At 46.4% G+C, this 22,943-nt stretch overlaps 1 protein-coding gene across 4 annotated transcripts in view; it reads right to left on the bottom strand.

Annotated features, from left to right (window-relative positions):
- Positions 1 to 21,576, bottom strand: part of ELAC1 (elaC ribonuclease Z 1) — a 30,254-nt gene extending 8,678 nt beyond the window's left edge. The window contains exons 1-3 of one of the 4 annotated variants that reach the window (XM_073619759.1): positions 21,394 to 21,576; positions 17,242 to 17,499; positions 4,163 to 4,366 (exon numbers count right to left, since the gene is read on the bottom strand). In XM_073619759.1, the coding sequence (XP_073475860.1) occupies positions 4,163 to 4,319 (157 nt within the window). In that variant the 5' untranslated portion in view covers positions 4,320 to 4,366; positions 17,242 to 17,499; positions 21,394 to 21,576. Of the gene's footprint in view, positions 1 to 4,162; positions 4,367 to 14,920; positions 15,676 to 17,241; positions 17,500 to 21,393 lie in introns of those variants that run through there. The other 3 variants (XM_073619777.1, XM_073619769.1, XM_073619751.1) reach the window with 3 other exon arrangements.
- Positions 21,577 to 22,943: the final 1,367 nt, after the last annotated feature.

Genomic DNA, 22,943 nt, shown 5'->3' with positions numbered 1-22,943 from the left:
TATGAGAGAGTGAGAGTGATAACACCAAATTCAACACACCCGCTCCCCATTCACACCTGAGACCTTGTAATACTAACGAGTCACATGACACTGGGGGGGGGGGGAGGCGAATTGGGCCCAATTTGGACATTTTCACTTTCATTTTCAGGGGTGTACTCACTTTTGTTGCCAGCGGTTTAGACATTAATGGCTGTGTGTTGAGTTATTTTATACAAGCTGTACACTCACTACTTTACATTGTAGCAAAGTGTCATTTCTTCAGTGTTGTCACATGAAAAGATAAAATAAAATATTTACAAAAATGTGAGGGGTGTACTCACTTTTGTGAAATACTGTTTATACCTTTGGTATGAATAAAGCTTATGTTTTTTTACCTTATACTGTCTTATGTGTCTCTAAAGTCCAACCAAGGGCTCCATTCTGCCCTTTCTTCTTAATTCTACAGTTTACTATGCTTTAGTTATGAATGGACAGGGTCAATGATCGGTACTCATTCAGACAAGGAAGGGGCTTGTAAATGACACATTTACCGTCCTCCTTCCCGCTGTTCATAATGACACAACCCCTGCATCAGCTGGCAGGAGATAGGTGGGGGAGGCCGTCAGAGACTGCAGGGGACAAGGGGAGCCAAGAAAAAAAAACACAGGGGGGGGCCGCAGAAAGAAGCTGGATAGGAGAAGCAGCGGGGGCAGCTCCACCTAGAGGAACCGATCTCTCCATTTTCCTCCTGAAGCTGCTGAATGCCTGCAGGAGGGAGAGGAGGAGAAACGGGCATTCAGAGTCTGCAGGAGGAAAACGGAGAGAGTGGTTTCTCTATATGCAGCTGTCCCCCCCCCCCCCCCCCCCTGCTGCTTCTCCTATCCAGCTTCTTTCTACTGCCCCTGCCGCTTTTCCTATCCAGGTGTACAGGGAGGCCGCACAGGCCCCCCTGGAGCAAAGGACTGGATCGCAGTTGTAGGTATGCCCCTGCTCAAATCGCACCGCACTGGTCCACATGTAAATCACACAGGAATGTGCAGCCCATTCGTATGCAATTCCTATTGCAGACCGGACCTTAGTGCAAATTGCTGTTGTGACCCCAGTGTGCAGATTCTCCCCTTGTCTCTGTGGTGGTGGTGGTGGAGGGGGGGTTCAGCTTTGAATTTTAGAATAGGATTTACCGATTTGCTGCGCAATTAATACTTTCTAAGTGCAGAAGTATCAGCTTGGTGTACAATGGAACTGTCAGAGCTTGTGTGTGGGTGCGGAGGAGACGTCCCAGGCTCTCGTACCCACTGCACCTGCCGCTTTCTGCAGGGGATGGTGACAGCTGTGGTATACGCAGATCGTAAAACTTAATAAGCAAGCAGGCAACACATGGTGGAGAGCATTAGCTCTGCGGGGTTTGCATTTCATTACATTGGTTTAGGGTTGCTATGAAAATAGATGTCAAATAATTATTTCTTAACTAGGGGGATGGGGGGCTGCATTGCTTCTGTACATCCGAGGACTCCTGTTCGCCCATTCCACAAACCAAAAAATGACTGAAAGTTTAAAATACCATCATTCACAATAATATTCACCAAATATAAAAGAAATGAGATCACTGTCACCAACAGGGCCCTTATCTTACACTTAACACAGTCTCTGTCGGAGTCATTTTTGCTTTGTTTGCATATTTAAAAAATCATTCTAGGCCTGAGGATTAGGGCTCATTCACACCTGAAACTGCATGTCTGCTGCACGTTTTTTTCTATGCACATGCGTTTGATGTGCGTTTTTCCATCCGTGTTTGTCCTGTAATGTCTCTTCTTTCTTTCCTTGAGCCTTCATGTTCACTGCAATGTGTTTGCACGCGCTTACGTTTGTTTGCGTCTGTTTCTGTGCGTTTGCGTTGAGGAAAACTGCAGCATACTGTACTTTTTTTTTCTTCTCGCTGCACTATAATGGTTTGAACTATGCCGGCAGGATAACCCGGATTTTGGACTGTCTTTGGAGTAAAAAATGTATCCAACTGTGTTTGGTGTGAATAGGCCCTTAGTTAATCACTTGCCGACCAGCCGCCGTCATTATACTGCGGCAAAGTGGCTCGCTCACGCAAATTGCCATAGCTGTACATCGGCTCGGGAACTCCGTTTTGTGGGCGCACGCGTTCCCATTGGCCAACGGGGGGGAGCCAATCAGCAGGTCCGGCGGACTTCATGTCCGCCGGCCACCCGCGATCGTTACCTGCAGTGACAGAAGGGGGATCTGCCTGTGTAAACAAAGAAAATCTCTGTTCTAACAGGGGAGAACACAAAGATCCTGTCTTTCTGCTATGCAGGAAGGTGGATCTGTGTGTTGTCCCAGTGAGCCCATCCCCCATACAGTTAGAACACACTGTGAGGGAACACAGTTAACCCCTTGATCGCCCCCGATGTTAATCCCTTCCCTGCCAGTGTCATTAGTACAATAACAGTGCATATTGTTAGCACTGATCACTGTAATAATGTCACTGGTTCCCAAAAAAGCATAAAAAATGTCAGTGAGGTGTCCGATCTGTCCACCACGATGTTGCTGTCCCCCTAAAAATCACTGATCGCCGCCATTACTAGTAAAAAATAAATGGATAATAAAAAGGCCATAAATCTATACCCTATTTTGTAGACGTGATAACTTTTGCGCAAACCAATCAATATACGCTTATTGCAATTTTTTTACCAAAAATATGTAGCAGAATACATATCAGTCTAAACTGATGAAGAAATTTGTTTTTTTTTTTTTTTTTTTGGGGAAATGTTTTATAGCAAAAAGTAAAACATTTTGTTTGTTTTTCAAAATTGTCGCTCTTTTTTTGTTTATAGTGCAAAAAATAAAAACCGCAGAGATGATCAAATACCACCAAAAGAAAGCTCTATTTGTGGGGAAAAAAAAAAAAGGGGACATCAATTTTGTTTGGGAGCCACGTCATGGATTCCAATGGCCCTAGTTCACACCAGTGCAGCGAGTTCCAGAGTAGTCAAAAAAAAAAAAAAAGTAGAAATGTTGCATTTTTTCTGTGTTCAATGCATCTGGAACGCAGCAGAATGAATCAAAAAACAAACACATGCAAAAACACATCTGGAATGTACATGCCCTTAATTGAGATGAAGAAAAAAAAAAGGGGGGGGGTGCACCGGAACGCATCAAAAACGCACCAGAATGCATCAAAAACGTGCATGCAGAACTGCATCTGGAATGCAGAAATTGTGGTGTGAACCGACCCTGAAAACAGAGACCTCAGAGAACATTTGGTAGCTTCAAATTTTTACGTTACACAAAATGTTTATCATTTGTTACACAACAGTTTATCAAGCAGAATTTTCAGCAGAAGATACACTTAAGTTAATACACAAAAGTAATATATTACATAATTTAAGGGGTAAAATATAAAACACGGGGTTGCGGCAAGTAAGGAAGGTCTTTACACACAGTTTCCTAGAAGCTGCCTGCCACTCAGTCTCCACGGGTAGATAATTAATGAGGGAAATGGCAAAGTCCTCCGTCAGATCTGGACTCTAAATCAGTGTCCTTCAGCAGGTCTCTCCATTTTTCAACGGTCCCCCTCAGGCCCTTAACACAGGGAATTCTGGGGCCCAAATGGTAGTCACTTGTCTTAGTGATACTTTTCCTAGGGGCAACAGCCCCAGGAGTACTAGAACCCTCCCTAACAAGGGTAGAACAATCAGCTCAGGCCTCCTATTTATCACCTCCCCAGTCACCTTCTGGACACCTCCTTCCAGGGACTGGCCGGGGCATTATAAATATTTGGCCAATTATTTGAATCTCCCTCTCTACGCTTTGAAAGCTACTTCCAGAGGCAGGGGGAAGCAATCAAACTCTCAGTTTAGGAACCCTGATTAGACCAAACCAAATCAACAACCACTCTACTCACTACAGTGGAGCCAAAAATGACATTTTTCCTAGCGGCCTAACTAGTATCTCCTTTGCCCGACTATAAGTCCTAAGTCTTCCCAGTTCAACGATGTTGGCCAATTTCTCTGAGCCTAGACTGTCATGGACATACCCCCAGGAGGGACATCATCATGCTGGCCTGGGATCATTACTGATGCGTTGTTCAATGCAGAACATAGGACTCCCCAGAAAAAATTGAAGATCTGTTTTTGAACTCTATAAATCAGCTTTGACACCTCAGTCTACTCACCTGCTTTAAGGAGGCTTTTCATGAACTGAGTCTGCGTACCCTCTCCACAATCAAACAGCCAACATTCTCCTTCTGTCCGGAACACGACAGCTGAGGCCCCTCTACAAGGAGATGGATAGGCAGATCCAGTCCCTAGGAAGGTGACGTCCATAGACATGTCAACTAAAATCAACGTTCACCTTAGAGGGATCCGTAGCATAGAACCTGTGGGGGGAAAAAAAAAAAAAAAAAAAAAAAAAAAAAGCTTGTAAAGTACTTATTAATTTGCAGCAAGTGTTTAAGCCCTGGATGGGGCGCAGTTCTTTGTTTGTGCTGCTAATTGCAACACAACATTGTGCCGTCCGGTGCAGTTGTGTAAACAGGTGCATAGACTTCTAAACGTCTGTGTACAGATGCATACAAAACTACACACTGCAGTAATGTGCAGTGGGACGCATGTTTTAATACGTTACTGCAACTCGGTGAATGGGATCTTCTATAACTCTGGGTCTTTCACGTGGAGCTGCTCTGCTCTGTTCCACAAGGGAACCATGAGTGGATCCCCCCGCTGAATCCGAGCTAAACGGGACAGATGTCAGTTTTTCGTGCCCGTTCTGTTTGTGTCCACATTTGCACAGCGGACGCAGACAACCCGCAATGGCTCTATGGGCGGCTGGACTTGTGTCCGATTACATCACGATACCTCTGATCTGTCACGTTTAAAGCGGAAGTAAACCCATCCACAAAACGTGCCGGAAATGTAACACTCCCATTGGTTGTGCTCTCAACCAAACTGTCAAACCATCCAATGGCTGGTGTCTAAACTGATCACATGAGCAGCATCATGGCAGTTGTAGATTAAACAGAGGCAAAGATGGCAGCTTCCCTGGCTGAAAATGATAGGAGGGTTTACTTACACTTTAAGTGGTATTTAAGGAGTTGTAAAAGCAGGTTTTTTTTATCTTAATGCATTCTATGCATTAAAGCGGAGTAAATATATTCAACTCTCATCCCCTGATGAAGGTATAAGAATACTGGAAACGCGTCGGGTATCAGGGTATTCCACCCCTTGGAGAGTACATATGATGATCTGTTTTTGTGCATTTTCTGTTCTGTTTTTCATTTGATGCATTTATGCAATGTGCAGACGGCATACGTCTTTTTATTCTATATCTTTTCAAAGATATTTTTTTTCTTAGGCTGCTTTCACACTGGGGCGGTGGGGGCGTCGGCGGTAACAGCGCTATTTTTAGCGCTGCTTTACCGTCGTTATTGCAGCGGTATTCGGCCGCTAACGGTGAGGTTTTAACCCCTGCTGGCAGCCGTAAAAGGGTTAAAACCGCTCGTATAGCGCGGCTATAGCCGCAGTATTGCCGCGGTATAGCCGCGCTGTCCCATTGATTTCAATGGGCAGGAGCGGTGAAGGAGCGGTGAATACACCGCTCCTTCACCGCTCCAAAGATGCGGCTTGCAGGAGTTTTTTTCTTCTCCTGCCAGCGCACCGCTTCAGTGTGAAAGCCCTCGGGCTTTCACAATGAACAAACAGCAGCGGCTGTTTTGGGTCGGTTTGCAGGCAGTATTTTTAGCGCAATAACGCCTGCAAACCGCCCCAGTGTGAAAGGGCTCATAGAGTTGGTGGTCTGTTAAAGTCCCATTTAGGGGGTATTTTTCCTTGTTCTATTGCATCAGGGATGGGACCACCATACTCTATTGATATGGTGGAGGTCTCTCTTTTTTCTCTTTATATCAATGGAGGCTAGAAAGTCTCCCATCTGGAGTGAGGCTACTACTGCGTGGACAGACTCCATCCGAAAGGACTGGATCAGTAGACACTTATTCAGGGATCTTAGATCCAAAATGAGCCTTGTGTCCCCATTTGGTTTTTGAACCGTAAACATGTTCGAGTAAAACCCCGCGCCCCTTTGGATACAGGAACCTCTACAATCACTCCTTGATGCACTAAATGATGTAGTGCCTGAAACAGGGAAAGCTGGATCTTAGAAACATCTGAGGGGGAACCCCCCGCAACTCCAGCTTGTAACTGCGGAATATATTAAGGTGACCCACACGTCCTGAACTATTGTTCTCCAAATATCCACAAAGTGCAGCAGCCTTCCCCCCACCCAATAGAGTGGGGGCATCCTCTCAAAAAGAGGGCTTGGTGCTGGGTTTAGAAGAGCTTTGGACCCAGGGCTTTTTCTGGCCCTGGCCTTGCCCCTGGCTCTAACGCCCTGTTGGCGGCGGAACTGCCTTGGCGTTGAGACAGAGGAAGCAGTCCTTGAGGTTTTAAACGAGGGACGCCTGGTGCTTTTCTTCACAGGAAGTAGAGAATTCTTCCCTCCGGAGATCTTTTGGATATATTTGTCCGAATGATCACCAAATAAACGTTCCCTATGAAATATGAAACCTGCCAATAACTTTTTACGAGGAAGCTCAGCTGACCAGTTCTTAAGCCACAAAAGTCTGCACATATGTACAGACAAGAGAGCCAAACGAGAAACCTGCTGTATTGAATCCTTTAAGGCGTCAACAGCAAAACACAGCGCTCTAGGAATATCTGTCTTATTTTCAGCCAGATCATCCTCCTGGTTAGGCCTGTCAGGCCGTCTGACTTGATCCTTTACGGATTGGCAAATACCAATTGCTGCAACAGCTGGCTGAATAGCTGAACTGGCCAAAGAAAAGGAAGCCTTTAATAATGACTCCAATTTCTTGTCAACAGGGTCTTTCAAGCCCTGTGTTTATCCACCGGACAAGTTAAGTTCTTGTTTAGCGAACGGACTGCTGCGTCTATGGCTGGCATGCTCCGCATCTTAAACTATTCATCCATGGGATATAAAAGGGAAAACCTCTTAAAAAGGTGGAACAAAAATCCTGTCAGCATGTTCCCAATCAGCATACACTGCCTGTTCCAACAGAGGGTGTAAGGCCGGGTTCACACTGGTACGACAAACGCTCCGACATTGGCAGCTCATGTCGCATTACGTGTGAAAATCAATGTTTCCCTATGGGAGCCGTCTTAACTGGTCCGACACAAGCTGGTCCAACTTTGAAAATGCACTGTTCCCTCCAACTTTGATCCTACTTCAGCCCATTGAATATCACTGAAGTCGGATCAAAGTTGGATCGCCGTCTTAACTGACCCGACTTTGGCATGCGACTTGTGCTCTGAGGATCTTGAAAGGGAACTCCAAATTAACCTCTTCAGATCCGCGCTATTGCCAAATGACGGCAACAGCGCGGACCTACATTGCCGGGACTACATCTATTGACGTCGTCCCGTGCACGAGCGGCCTGCACGCCCCCTGCAGGGAGCGCGTGGCGCACTCGGTGATCAGCGAGTCTATGAGACTCGCCTGATCACAGATCAGAGTAAGGGGTCGGTCCCGACCCCTTACCACATGATCAGCTGTCAGCCAATGACAGCTGATCATGTGATGTAAACAGAGCTGGTAATAGGCTATTTTTTCTCCTCGTACTGACAGCGTGAGGAGGAAAAAAAAAGCTGATCACCGGCGGCCGTAAGACGGACATCAGTCCCGATCACGGCGATCATCTGTGCCCCCTGCCAGTGACACCTAGCAATAGGCAGCAGTGCCGCCTACCAATGCCCACCAGCGTCACCCATCTGTGCCCACAGTGCCACCCATCATCAGTGCCACCTATCAGTGCCCATAAGTACCCATCAGTGCCACCCATCACTGCCCATCAGTGCCGCCCATCAGTGGTACCTATCAGTGCCACCTATCCGTGCCACCTATCCGTGCCACCTATCCGTGCCACCCATCAGTGGCCATCAGTGCCGCCTTATCTGTGCCCATCAGTACCGCCTTAGCTGTCCCCATCAGTGCCGCCTTATCTGTCCCCATCAGTGCCGCCTTATCTGTCCCCATCAGTGCCGCCTTATCTGTCCCCATCAGTGCCGCCTTAACTGTGCCTAGCCTTGCCCATCAGTGCAGCCTATCAGTGCCGCCTCATCAGCGCATATCAATAAAGCAGAAAAATTACCTGTTTGCAAAAATTTTATAACAAACTATGAAACATGATTTTTTTTTTTTTTTTTTTTTAATTTTCCATCTTTTTTTGTTTGTTTAGCAAAAAATAAAAATCCCAGCTGTGATTAAATACCACCAAAAGAAAGCTCTATTTGTGGGAAAAAAATGATAAAAATTTCATTTGGGTACAGTGTTGTATGACCGCGCAATTGTCATTCAAAGTGCGTCAGCGCTGAAAATTGGTCTGGGCAGGAGGGGGGTTTACGCGCCCAGTAAGCAAGTGGTTAAAAAAAAAAAAAACGGCATGGGTTCCCCCTCCACGAGCATACCAGGTCCTTCGGTTTATGGATTTTCAGGGGAACCCCCACGCCGAAAAAACGGCATGGGGGGGGTCCCCCCAAGATTCATACCAGACCCTTATCCGAGCACACAGCCCGGCAGGTCAGGAAAAGGGAGCGGCCCCACCCCTCCTGAACCGTACCAGGCCGCATGCCCTCAACATGTGGGGGTGGGTGCTTTGGGGCAGGGGGGGGCCCTGCGTCCCCCCACCCAAAGAACCTTGTCCCCATGTTGATGAGGACAAGGGCCTCTTCCTGACAACCCATCATAAGGGACGGTGTCATGGATGACATCACCCGGTGACCCCACCCCATGCCAATATAAGTAGTTGCACACCCAGCATTAGAGCGGGAGAGAGCGTCAACATCGGAAGAAGAACAGAGGGAGAAGACAGCAAAGAAGACCACCGGCAAAAGAGCAAGAAAATAGCAGAGAAGACTCGGACAGGACAGAGGGAGAAGAACCAGAGAGGGCTAGAAGACATCAGCGGAGAAGAACCGGCAGAGGCAGAAGACAACGTAGGAGGCAGAAGAGCAGCAGAGGGGGAGAAGAAGTCGGAAGAGATGCCGGAGCTGTCTTAATAAATTAAATTACTTTAAAAACCTGTGTACTGTGTGTTATTTTGACTTTTTTTTTTTTTTGGTAGGGGTACAATGTAACCCATACTCATTCACATATGGTGGGGGGCCGGAATCTGAGGGCCCCCTGCTAGGGGGCCTTCCAGATCCCGATAAGCCCCCCGCCCACCACCAGCAAGGGAAGAAGCCCTTGTCCTCAACATGGGGACAAGGTGCTTTGGGGTGGGGGGGGGGGTGCAGGGCCGCCAAACAAACTGCTGAGCACAGCGGCGCTCTTGCGAATGCACGTGCACCATGGAGAACCAAGGCGAAATGGCGCACCGTCGTGCACCATCATACAGGTAAAAAACAGGCAGACACAAGCAAAAAAGGTAAACTTTGTAAACACCCACAGCTAGCCCAAAACTCCCCCGTATGGTCACTGCAAACAGGCGTCCAGCCTCTAGCTAGCTTGACTGATTGTTACAATCACTGGGATACCCCACAATAAGTAGATAAAAGGGGTTTCACTCACCCGTCCAAGCGCAGGGCAGCTTAATAAACTAAGAGCCCAATCTTCACCCTTCACGGTGGGTTCCTGTCACTTGAGGACCTTCAAGGACTGGGTACCCTTTTCATGTTTAGGGTCCACTCCCTTGGACCTGTACAGCATCCTGCAGGAATGCCTTAGCAATGAGGTGTCCAGGATTCCACTTCGCAGGGTCAAGCGCCCGGAGGCTGAATTACAGGCAAAACCTCGCAGGATCTTGAGACTTCTTTGCAAGGCTCGGGTACCATTTACCTAAGCATATAGAGCCTGTGTCAAATGGATCCGATCGGTAAATCCCTTGATTCATTAAGAACCATTTGTAGGACTAGAAACCTGGAGCTCAAACAAACGTGCCATCCACCTTGCAGACACTGGTAAAAAACTGAAGTACTTCCTGTATAGGAGGGGTTATATAGGGGATCACTTCCCATCTAAAGACCTTTGGTCTACCAGTGTCCATTCACCTGGAGATGAAATATAACCAGTAGGTAATGAATATTAGCCTAAGACCACTTTCACACCGAGGGCGTTTTGCAGGCGCTATAGCGTTAAAAATAGCGCCTGCAATCTGCCCTCAAACAGCTGCAGCATTGTCTCCAGTGTGAAAGCCCGAGGGCTTTCACACCGGAGCGCTGCGCTGGCAGGATGGGAAAAAAAAGTCCTGCCAGCAGCTTCTTTGGAGCGGTGAAGGAGCGGTGTGTTTACCGCTCCTCCACCGCTGCTCCCCATTGAAATCAATGGGGCAGCACTGGGATACCGCTGGCAAAACGCCGCCATTGCGGCGCATTGCGGGCGGTTTTAACCTTTTCTAGGCCGCTATCGGGGGGTAAAAGCGCCCCGCTAGCGGCCGAAATGCGCCGCTAATCCGACGGTAAAATGCCGCTAAAAATAGCGGCGTTTTACCGCCGACGCTATGGGTGGCCCGGTTTGAAAGGGTTCTTACTCTGTGTCCCATGATGTATGAAAAAAAAAAAAAAAACACAATACATACCCCAATTTTTTGTAAAATATAAAAGATGATGTTATGTGAGTAAATACATACCAAACATGTCACTCTTTAAAATTGCGCACGCCTGCGCAACAGCGGCATCTGACGTAAAATTGACTGTCTATAGTCAACGCTTTAAAAGCCTTTACAGGTTACCAATTTAGATTTACAGAAGAGGTCTGGTGCTAGAATTACTGCCCATGGTCTGATGTTCGTGGCGATACCTCACATGTGTGGGACGATCACGTGCGCACAAGAGGACAGGGGCACTTTAACCGCTTGCCGACCAGCCGCTGTCATTATACTGCAGCAGGTCAGAACGTTCCCGCGAGCCGTCATAGCTGTAGGTTGGCTGTTTAAGCAGGGATAGCAGGCGTGCCCGCTGCACTGTGGGAGAATCGATGCGCGTGGCCGGCGGTCACGATGACCACCGGCCACGTGCGATCGCGGGCACGAGAGCCAGAACAGGGACTACGTACGTGTGTGTGTGTGTAAACACACAAATCCCTGTTCTGTGAGGAGAGATAGATCATGTGTTCCTACTAGCTAGGAACAAAGATCTGTCATTTCCTCTAGGTCAGTCCCCTCCCACTAGAGGTATAACACACACAAGAAACACAGTTAACCTCTTGATCGCCCCCTAGTGTTAACCCCTTCCCTGCCAGTGACATTTTTACAGTAATCAGTGCATTTTTATAGCACTGATCGCTGTATAAATGTCAATGGTCCCAAAAATGTGTCAAAAGTGTACGATCTGACCGCCATAATGTTGCAGTCCTGATAAAAATCGCAGATCGCCGCCATTACTAGTAAAAAAAAAAAAAATAATAATAATAAAAATGCCATAAATCTTTCACATAGTTTGTAGACACTATAACTTTTGCGCAAACCAATACATATACGCTTATTGCGATTTTTATTACCAAAAATATGTAGAATACATATCAGCCTAAACTAAAGAACAAATTTGCTTTTTTTAAAAAAAAGAAATGGGGTTATTTATTATAGCAAAAAGTACGAAACAATGTGTCAAAAGTGTCCGATGTGTCCGCCATAATGTCGCAGTCCCGATAAAAATCGCAGATCACCGCCATTACTAGTAAAAAAAAATAAAATAAATGAAAATGCTATAAATCTATCCCCTTTTGTAGACGCTATAAGTTTTGCGCAAACCAATCAATATACGCTTATTGCAATTTTTTTTACCACAAATATGTAGAAGAATACATATCGGCCTAAACTGAGAAAAAAATTTGCTTTTTTTAAAGAAAAATGGGGATATTTATTATAGCAAAAAGTACAAAATATTGTGTTTCTTTCAAAATTGTCGCTCTTTTTTTGTTTATAGCGCAAAAAATAAAAACCGCAGAGGTGATCAAATACCACCAAAAGAAAGCTCTATTTGTGGGAAAAAAAGGACTTCAATTTTGTTTGGGTACAGCGTCGCACGACCGTGCAATTGTCAGTTAAATCGACGCAGTGCCGAATCGCAAAAAATGGAATGTAAACATCTCTTGTGACAGCAGTAGGAATGTGACAGGTCCTCTTTATGGAGAGTTCCCTCCTCTGCCCTTAGAAGCATTCAAAACACCAAGATCGTTGTGTTTCTGAATGCTTTAGAATCTTAAAAAATGCTGATAGTTTCCGAGTAAACCGGACGTGATGTCATGTCACGGTTTACTATTACAAACAGTTGATCCCGGCTTTGCTTGGCTGTCCAAAAGTCCAGCGATGTACGGGTACGTCACTGGATGGGATGTGGTTAAGGGCCAGTTCACACAATGTGCGATTCACATGCGATCCGGGTGTAGTGCGGTTTCAGTTCATTCATTTGAATGGGCTGAAATAGCGCCGGCACTACTTTACAGAACGCAGTGCAACCGGATTGCATGGTACTTCTTCACCATGCAATCTGATGCAGGCAACGCACTGCGTTTGCGACTTGTGTTCGGGGTGTCGTTGGCATTGCACTCACTTCTGCTGCAGATCACAAGTGCAGTGCGTTTTGAACATGATGCAGGAAATGTGCACAGAACGCAGGCTTCACACGCAACAATCTGGCATGAACTGGCCCTGTGTGTGGCTCCCGATATGTCCAGAGGAATGTACACTAGCTTATTTAAAAAAAAAAATTGCATTGCAAAAACGCACAGTAGAAAGTTTACTTGACTGCAATGCACATTCAGAATTAAGGCTGGGTTCACACTGGTGTGATGCGGGGAACCACAGCGATTTATGTGCGGGTTCCTGCATCGCATCTAACTCGCAGGTCAGAGTTAAATAATAAAGTTCATGACGCCCCCAAATCGGTTCGCAGAACACAGTACAAACTGTGAAATCGGATCGCATTGGGTCTGAACACCCATTCGATCCAATTCCAGTGCAGACCAAAAAAAAAAAGGGTCCTACACCATTTTGAAGCAAATGCGATTTCAGCCATGCCAGGACCCTTTTGTTTTGGTCCCATGCGATCCGATCTCACAGTTTGCATTGCGTTCCACAAGTCGATTTGGGGGTGTCATCACCTTTATTATTAATTCTGACCTCGAAGTTAGATGCGAAGCAGGAAACCCGCATATGAATCGCTGTGGTTCCCACATTGCAACAGTGTGAACCCACCCTTAAAGGGGTTGTAAACCCTCAAGGTTTTTCACCTCTTAAAGCATTCAATGCAATAAGATGAAAAACCTCCTATGATGCAGCCCCCCCCAGAGTCCCTTTTTTACTTACCTGAACCCGATCTTTCCAGCGACAGGGATGAACACACCACCTCCAGCCGGTGTCTCGGGTCCTGATTGGATGGATTGATAGCAGCGCAGCCATTGGCTCCCGCTGCTGTCAATCAAATCCAATGGCGCGGGAGCCGAGCCCCGCTGTCTGTGTCAATGGACGCAGCAGCAGGGCATGGGTGCCCCGAGGGAGAGCGGCTCTCCAACGGGGCACTCGAGAAGAGGAGGAGCCAGGAGCGCCACGGAGGGACCCCAGAAGAGGAGGATCGGGGGCCACTCTGTGCAAAACCAACTGCACAGAGGCGGTAAGTATGACATGTTTGTTTTTTAAAACCGAACCTTTACATATCCTTTAATTCTGGATGTGCATTGCAGTCAAGTAAAACTTGCATCACATAGATAACCCATGTGATGTGCACAGCAATGCGGTGCGAATCACATGCGATGTCTGGCATCACATAAGTGTGAACCCAGCCCAATTCTGAATGGCATCACAACGCACTGTTAGGCCTGGTTCACGCTAATTAGAGTTGCCAACTCATCCCTTTAAACCCGAACACCTTTGAATTACACAGGTTCTGAGGCTACTTGAATGCAGATAAGGCACCAAGTGAGTTTAATTACCACCTTAATCAGCCACAGAACCTGTGTAATTAATATGCGTTCGGGTTTAAAGGGATGAGGTGGCAACCATAACACTAATGCATTTTCAGATGTGACCTGAGTCGCATGACAATGGAAACCACACTGTTTTTAATGGCGTCCGTTCACATCAATGCGACTCAGCACGGAGCAATTTTGGAAACGGTTCCTGTACTACTTTGGTGCGATTTACAGTGCGTTTTGGCCCCCATAGAATATACAAACCACTCCTAAGTTGCATCCAAGTAGCACTACATAAATCGCACTGAAAGTCGTATCGCAGCAGCGCAAACCTCGCCTTACAGTACCGGCCTATGCCCCCCTGCCATGCAGCACACCCGGTCGTTGTGGTAATGAAAGTCACGTGCATCAAAGGGGCACTGCCTCAACATAACGCACATTAAGGCCCGGTTCACACTTGTGCGATGCCAGACATCGCATGAAATTCGCAGCGCACTGCTGTTCACATTACATGCCATGTCTGTGCGGTACGATTTCAGTATGGCTGATATCGCACCACATTCGGTCCAAACTCGCACAGGACCCTTTTTTTCTGTTCGGACCAGAATCGGATCGCATGTGCGTTCACACATATGCGATCCGATTCATGTCCGAACTGTCAGTTCGCAGTGTGATACGCGAGCTGAACTGGGGGTGCCGTTAACAATGTTCAGTGTGAACTGCCAATGCGAGTCAGTGCGATGCGGGAACCCGCAGTGGATTCGCAGGGTTCTCGCATCGCACAAGTGTGAACCGGGCCTAACACGCATGCAGGAACGCACCCACAATACGTGAAGGGGCCCTTATAATATATTTACAACCATCAATTGAACTGACATGATCTGCAGTCCTATATATTTATAATGTACTACGAATCCCATCAGGGACAGTCATTATCTTATATGTAATGTAAAGGCAGCTGCTCCTCTTCTATTCTCATCTCCCCGCCTCCACAGATCACACAAATCCCCCTACTTACTGCACACAACCTTTACTGACTTGCTTCCTGGAGACTGCAGCAACCACGTGTCTCTTCCAGGAGCAGGAAGTTAGCCATATTGCTACACCCAGGTCGGCCATCTTTTTACACCCAGAAGCTTTTTTTTTTTTTTTTTTTATAATGAGACTGTAAAAGAGTGCTGCTGTATAATGACAGGAACACACGTAACATCATCTACACTGCTGGATATTATAATAGGATGGTGTCTGTTTTGAAATAGAAGGACCAGACTGAGCAAGCTTGGGCTTATTTTTTTTGGTAGAACTACAGGTCCCAACAGGTCCCGGGGTTTATATCCCTCACTTTTCCCCTCTGTTGGATCCACATTGTCTGTCTTTCCTTAACCACTTCTTTTTTTTGTTTGTTTTTTTTTGTTTGTTGTTTTTTCTTCTCAAATAAAAAAAAAGGTTTATAAAGAAAAATAAAAAAACATTTTCACTCTTATGCCCCGTACACACGGTCGGACTCTGATCGGACATTCCGACAACAAAATCCTAGGATTTTTTCCAACGGATGTTGGCTCAAACTTGTCTTGCATACACACGGTCACACAAAGTTGTCGGAAAATCCGATCATTCTGAACGCGGTGACGTAAAACACGTACGTCGGGACTATAAACGGGGCAGTGGCCAATAGCTTTCATCTCTTTATTTATTCTGAGCATGCGTGGCACTTTGTGTGTCGGATTTGTGTACACACAATCGGAATTTCCGACAACGGATTTTGTTGTCGGAAAATTTTATATCCTGCTCTCAAACTTTGTGTGTCGGAAAATCTGATGGAATATGTCCGATGGAGCCTACACACGGTTGGAATTTCCGACAACACGCTCCGATCGGACATTTTCCATCGGAAAATCCGACCGTGTGTACGGGGCATAAGATTGTAAGCTCTAAGGAGCAGGGCCCTCTGATTCCTACTGTATTAAAGTGTATTGTATTTGTACTGTCTACCCTCAAGTTGTAAAGCGCTACGTAAACTGTTGGCGCTATATAAATCCTGTATAATAATAATAATAATTTTCCATAATAACACGATCATCTATGACAAAAATAGCAAAACATTAATCTCCTGACCAAAGAGTTATCACCAATTTGCTCACAACATATCATCTTGTTAGCCAAAATGATTTCCTCACCCTGGTCATGTACTTAAAAAACCCTGATCATTCTCTCCCCCCCCCCCTTTTTTTTTTATCTTTTCCCATTATAATTTTTTCTTAACCGGTTCAATACAGGGCATTTTCACCCCCTTCCTTCCCAGACCAATTTTTAGTTTTCAGCGCTGTCGCACTTTAAACGACAATTGCGTGGTCGTGCCACATTGTACCCAAACAAAATTGATGTCCTTTTTTTCCCACAAATAGAGCTTTCTTTTGGTGGTATTTGATCACCTCTGCAGTTTTTATTTTTTTCGCTATAAACAAAAGAAGAGCGACAATTTTGAAAAAAACACATTATTTTTTACTTTTTGCTATAATAAATATCCCAATTTTTTTTTAAAAAAAACAAATTTTTTCCTCAATTTCGGCCGATACGTATTCTTCTACATATTTTTGGTAAAAAAAAATCGCAATAAGCGTATATTGATTGGTTTGCGCAAAAGTTATAGCGTCTACAAAATACGGGATATATTTATGGCATTTTAAAAAAAAATTTTTTTTTTACTAGTAATAGCGGCGATCGCGATTTTTTTCGTGACTGCGACATTATGGCGGACACTTTTGACACATTTTTGGGACCATTCACATTTATACAGCGATACAGCGAGAAATGTGACAGGCAGGGAAGGGGTTAACCACTAGGGGGACACAAGGGGTTAAATATGTTTCCTAGGGAATGCTTCTAACTGTAGGGGGCGGGGACGTACAAGGGGAGGAGACCGATCAGTGTTCTTCTGTACTGGGAACACAGATCGGTCTCCTCTCAACTGACAGGACGTGGATCTGTGTGTTTACACACACAGATCCACGGTCCGGCCCGGTTAACGGGCAATCGCGGCCGCCGGGCACACACACCGGGTCCCGAGCAACGCGGCGGGTGCGTGCCCCCTAGACGGCCGGGAAGCCCAGGCCGTCAAACCCAGGCCGTCATATGACGTCCACCCAGGATGGGAGATCCCATCTGTGGACGTCATATTACTATGGCTGGGAATTGAAGTGGTTAAAGTGGTATTCCGGCTGAAATTATACTTTTTGAATAAAAATACCCCTATAATACACAAGCTTAATGTATTCTAGTAAAGTTAGTCTGTAAACTAAGGTCTGTTTTGTTAGTTTATAGTTTATTTTATAAACTTACAGCAGGTCGTGGCCATCTTAAGTGTGGGCATCTGAAGCCAGACTGTATTTCTTCCTGGATCTCATCCTTGCAGATCTCGCACATGCTCAGTGCAGCACAAGCAGTGTAATAGGTTTCAGGTCAGGTTTCCACAGCAACGGCAGTGTCAGAGGAAGTTGCCGCCCCTTCCCAGAACGCATTGCAAACAGGAAATGATGCGATGGGCCGCGGCCAGGGAGGAGGAAGTGAAAAATGAATACAGCTGATATACAGTAGGTGCTGAGAAAAAAAGTAAAAAAATATCAAATTCGTTTACAGTGCACAGTTTAGTGAGGGATGCTGAAGAGTTGTTAAAGTGGGTGGAACTCCACTTTAAGCTCAAAAATTGATGTACTTCGTCACTGCCGAACACTGTTTAAGATATAGGCCATCATTTAGTAGTTACTACTTTCTCAAAGGTTTTGAAATCTTTATTGATTGCACAAAACTGCTTTTTTCAATCCTATAAACAGATAAATGTTAGATTGCAGTATTTACACTGACTGTTATTACCCTAACTGTGATATAGCATGGCTGTTTATCTACCTGTAATTGTCATCTTTTGTACATTTGTCAATAAAAAGATAATAATAAAAAAAAGAAGAAAACCCTCACCCCAAATACGGGGTCCCTCAAATACATAAGTACGAATGGAAATTCCCATGGAATAAATATTACCCTCACCCCCCCACCCACTGGAAAAAAAAAACACTTCACCCCCCGGAAGGATTTACCCCCTTAATGACCAGGACATTTTTTGCAGTGTTTTGTCAGATTTGGCGACCCGTCATAATGTGTAACAGAAGTGACGTTCCATCGCCGCCATCTTGCTACACCCCACACCCCTCTATAGTAAGGATACAATGAGAAGGGGTAAAGCGGACATCTTGTTAGACCCACCGGAGTTTTGCATTTTACACTTATTTTTAACAGTAAACAGAGGTTATATCCCCTTCCCGCCGAGCTTATGCAGATACGCGGCCTCAGATTTAGGGGGTTATACCAGGATGATGCCCTCAGCTGCAGGCATCATCCCAGTACCGTTTTTTTAGAGCCGGCAATCGGCTATCCAGGGATAACAACCGATGCGGCTTAAAGCCGCTCGGTTGTTATCCCGGAGTGGGAGGGGACATGCCCCCGCCTTCCGCCACTCTTACCGGGCTTCCCGACCCACCGGGAGTCCCGATCATTGATCCGCCTCTTCCGGCGGCTAGAGAGAGACTGGCGCTTTGCCGGAAATGGCTTTGTTCCAGTCTTCTCTCTGTAAACACGGAAGTGATGTCACAACGTCACTCGGCTTTTACTCGGCTGCCAATGGCACCGGTTTTAAAAAAATATGCAGTATTCAGAATCGCCGAAAACAGCGATTTGAATACTTTGAAGTGTAAAGGAGGGATTGGAGGTCTTTTAGACCCCCGATCCCTCCATAAAGAGTACCTGTCACCACCTATTACTGTCACATGGGATGTTTACATTCCTTGTGACAGCAATAAAAGTGATCACATTTTTTTTTAAAAACACAATGTAAAAAAATAAAAATAAATGAAATTAAAAAAATAAAATTTTTAAAGCGCCCCCGTCCCCGCAAGCTCACGCATACGGAAGTCGCGCCCGCATATGTAAACGGTGTTCAAATCACACATAGAGCAATAATTCTATCACTAGACCTCCTCTGTAACTCTAACCAGGTAACCGTTATATTTTTTTTAAATGTCACCTATGGAGATTTTTAGGTACCCTAGTTTGTCGCCATTCCACGAGTGTGTGCAATTTTAAAGCGTGACAAGTTTGGTATCTATTTACTCGGCGTAACATCATCTTTCACATTATACAAAAAAAATTGGGATAACTTTACTGTTTCGTTTTTTAAAAATTCATGAAAGTGTCTTTTTCCCAAAAAAGTTGCGTTTAAGCCCGGGAAGATTTTAGCCCCTTCCTGACCAGAGCACTTTTTGCGATTCGGCAATTCGGTGTCGCTTTAACTGACAATTGCACGGTCGTGCGACATTGCTCCCAAACAACATTGACGTCCTTTTTTTCCCACAAATAGAGCTTTCTTTTGGTGGTATTTGATCACCTCTGCAATTTTTATTTTTTGCGTTTTAAACAAAATAAGAGCGACAATTTTGAAAAAAAAACGCATTATTGTTTACGTTTTGCTATAATAAATATCCCCCAAAAATATATAAAAAAAATTTTTTTCCTCAGTTTCCGGCGATCCGTATTCTTCTACATATTTTTGGTAAAAAAAAAAATCGCAATAAGCGTTTATTGATTGGTTTGCGCAAAAGTTATAGCGTTTACAAAATAGGGGATAGTTTTATGGCATTTTTATTAATATTTTTTTTTTTTTTACTAGTAATGGCGGCGATCAGTGATTTTTACCGTGACTGCGACATTATGGCGGACACATCGGACATTTTTGACACATTTTTGGGACCATTGTCCCAAATAAAAATGCACTGATTCCTGTGTAAATGACACTGGCAGTGAAGAGGTTAACCAATAGGGGGCGGGGAGGGGTTAAGTCAGTACTGGGGAGTGATTCTAACTGTAGGGGGGATGGGCTAGCTTTGACATGTCACTGATCTCTGCTCCCGATGACAGGGAGCAGAGATCAGTGAGACTGTCACTAGGCAGAACGGGGAGATGCTGTTTACATCAGCATCTCCCCGTTCATCCTCTCCGTGAGGCGATCGCGGGTATCCGATCGAGTCCGCGGGACCCGCGACCTGACTCATGGAGCTCCTGGCTCGATGGCACGGCGGCAAATTTAAAGGGACGTACCTGTACGCCCATGTGCCCAGCCGTGCCATTCTGCCGACGTATAGTAGCGTGCGCCGGTCGGGAAGTGGTTAAAAGACTGCTGCACAAATACCGTGTGACATAAAATATTGCAACAATCGCCATTTTATTCTCTAGATTCTCTGCTAAAAAGATATACATAATGTTTGGGGGTTCTAAGTAATTTTCTAGCAAAAAATACAGATTTTCACTTGTAAACACCAAATGTCAGAAATAGGCTTAGTCTTGAAAGGGTTAAAGTGAAAAACAGTACTTATAACTCCACCTGACTGGTAAGATGTTTAATATTAAAAGCAGCGGCAATAGGGTGCACACGTGTCCCGGATTGCCCGGGATTGTCCCTCAATTCATATTTGTGTCCCGTGTCCTGGGCACCTTCATTCCGGGACAATACGGAATGAAAAAGGGACACACAGCCACCCTAATAAACAATTGCCAAACTGGTTGCTAGGGCCGCCACGTCTCGGGTCTAGCAACCAGTGACTTCATATTTGCAGAGTCAGTCAGAGGCTGAGCAAGGCCTTACCCAGAGCTGCCACCTACCTCCTCTCCTCCTCCGCCTTTGAGCCGCGGCAGAGTGAGAGCAGCCAGAGAGCGTTTGTATCTTCTCCTGAGTCCCGACTCCTCCAGTCCAGCGGCATTCTGCAGTGCTGGCAGTGGCACTGCTGGCTGGCTTAGATCCACGGCAGCCTGTGCCCAGTGCCAGTTCCGGGGCCGACTCGGCGCATTGCCCGCAGCCCAACTTCTCTCCCCCTCCCGCCCGCGAGGGCTGTGACCCGAGCCGCCCGACTGAGTGCCTGAGGGGGGCCCCCAGCCAAACTTCCAGGTTTGTATATTGCATAGTTGCCAACATTGAAAAAAAAATATGTGGGACACTTTTTTTTGCTGTAGGCGGAGCCAATCAATAATTAGGAGGCGGGGCATTCGTTTGTAGGCGTGACCTAGTAAAAAATAATAGTTGCGGCGCGCAAAGCGCGCCGCGGCGAAAATTGGCCGTGGCTTACGCGGAAAGTGGGCGTGGCTTACGCGGAAAGTGGGCGTGGCTTACGCGGAAAGTGGGCGTGGCTCAAGAGGGTATGGTTAGAGTCTGAGATGAATGGGGGAGGGAAAGGGGGAGAGGGGAATGACGGGACAGCAGCCCCAGGTCCTACACAACAATAGAAATATGTGTATTCTAGAAAGTTTAACAATCAGCAGATAAAGATACTCCAAACACCTGGTGTTAACGCTTCAATCATCCCGGCACCATGGTTGTTATGGTGTCAGGATGATTGAAGCGCATTATTTCTATTATTACATTGTAATATAAAATTAAATCATTCAACTCACCATAATGCAGAATCAGTGGGATCCCTGAGCGTGTCACTAGCCACGTCGCCTGCCACCAGCAGAGTCTGTCCTTGCATCAGGTGCCCCCGCCAGAGTCTGTCCTTGCATCAGGTGCCCCCGCCAGAGTCTGTCCTTGCATCAGGTGCCCCCGCCAGTGCAGCCCCCCCTCAGTTAGTGCAGCCCCCCCTCAGTGCAGCCCCCCCTCAGTGAAGCCCCCCTCAGTTAATGCAGCCCCCCCCTCAGTTAATGCAGCCCCCCCCTCAGTGCAGCCCCCCTTCAGTTAGTGCAGCCCACCCTCAGTGCAGCCCCACTCAGTTAGTGCAGCCTCCCCCCCTCAGTGCAGCCCCCCCAGTTAGTGCAGCCTCCCCTCAGTGCAGCCCCCCCCCCCAGTTAGTACAGCCTCCCCCCTCAGTGCAGCCCCCCCCCCCTCAGTTAGTGCAGCCCCCCTCAGTGCAGCCTCCCCTCAGTGCAGCCCCCCCTCAGTTATTGCAGCCCCCCCTCAGTTATTGCAGCCCCCCTCACTGCAGCCCTCCCTCAGTTAGTGCAGCCCCCCTCACTGCAGCCCCCCCCTCAGTTAGTGCAGCCCCCCCCTCAGTTATTGCAGCCCCCCCTCAGTTAGTGCAGCCTCCCCCCCTCAATGCAGCCCGGCCCCCGCTCAGTGGAGGAGCGGCCGGTGTTCTGCCGAGAAAGTTCCCCTCGGCAATGGCGGACCCCCTGTACTGCGCAGGCGCAGCGCTTGCGCAGTACGGGGCTGGGGAACTTTCAGGAAGACACGGCGCCGGCGCCGTGTCTTCTGCTCGCTTCAGTGGAGAGGGGAGGGGCCGTGCAGCCAAAGAAGCCGCTTCATTGGCTGCACGGATCGAGCCCCCTTCCCCTCTCCACTAGAGGCAGCTAGAGCGGCAGCGCCGGCCGCCATTTTGCTGGAGCCCGCTGCTCCAAAAAAAAAAAAAAAAAAAAAAAAAAAAAAAAAAAAAAAAAACCAACATTCCCGATTTTCCTTATGGAAAATCCCGATTCGGGACACTCTCCAATCGGGACGAGGGTCCCAAAATCGGGATTGTCCCGGGAAAATCGGGACTGTTGGCAACTATGATATTGTACATATGGTCTAAGTCAGTACATGAACTGTACATAAAGAGAGAATTAAATGCAATTTCCGGTTGTATGTTTATTGTTCTGTATAGTAGTGACCCATTTGCTTTGTACAAGAAGATGTAATAACCTATGTGTGTAACAAACAGGCCCCTCTGATTCCTCCTGTATTGAATTGTATTGTACTTGTACTGTCTGCCCTAATGTTGTAAAGCGCTGCGTAAACTGTCGGCGCTATAAAAATCCTGTATAATAATAATAATAATAATAATAAATTGAAATATCCACAGGTTTATATGTGCCCCTTGCCTGCAACATGCTTCTTTCAAATTCTGCTGCCATGTTAAATCCTCTCAAGAAGCTTTTGGCATTACTGACGTTGTGCTTTTAAGGAATTTCGTATATAAAGCTCAGTAGATTGCTTTAAGAAAGGCCTGGATTCTTTCCTAAATGTACAT

This window comes from Aquarana catesbeiana, linkage group LG01 (assembly GCF_042186555.1).
Source record: "Aquarana catesbeiana isolate 2022-GZ linkage group LG01, ASM4218655v1, whole genome shotgun sequence".
Classification (NCBI taxonomy): domain Eukaryota; kingdom Metazoa; phylum Chordata; class Amphibia; order Anura; family Ranidae; genus Aquarana; species Aquarana catesbeiana.
Note: the sequence above shows the minus strand (reverse complement) of the source record. Positions and strands in the feature narration are given on the sequence as shown.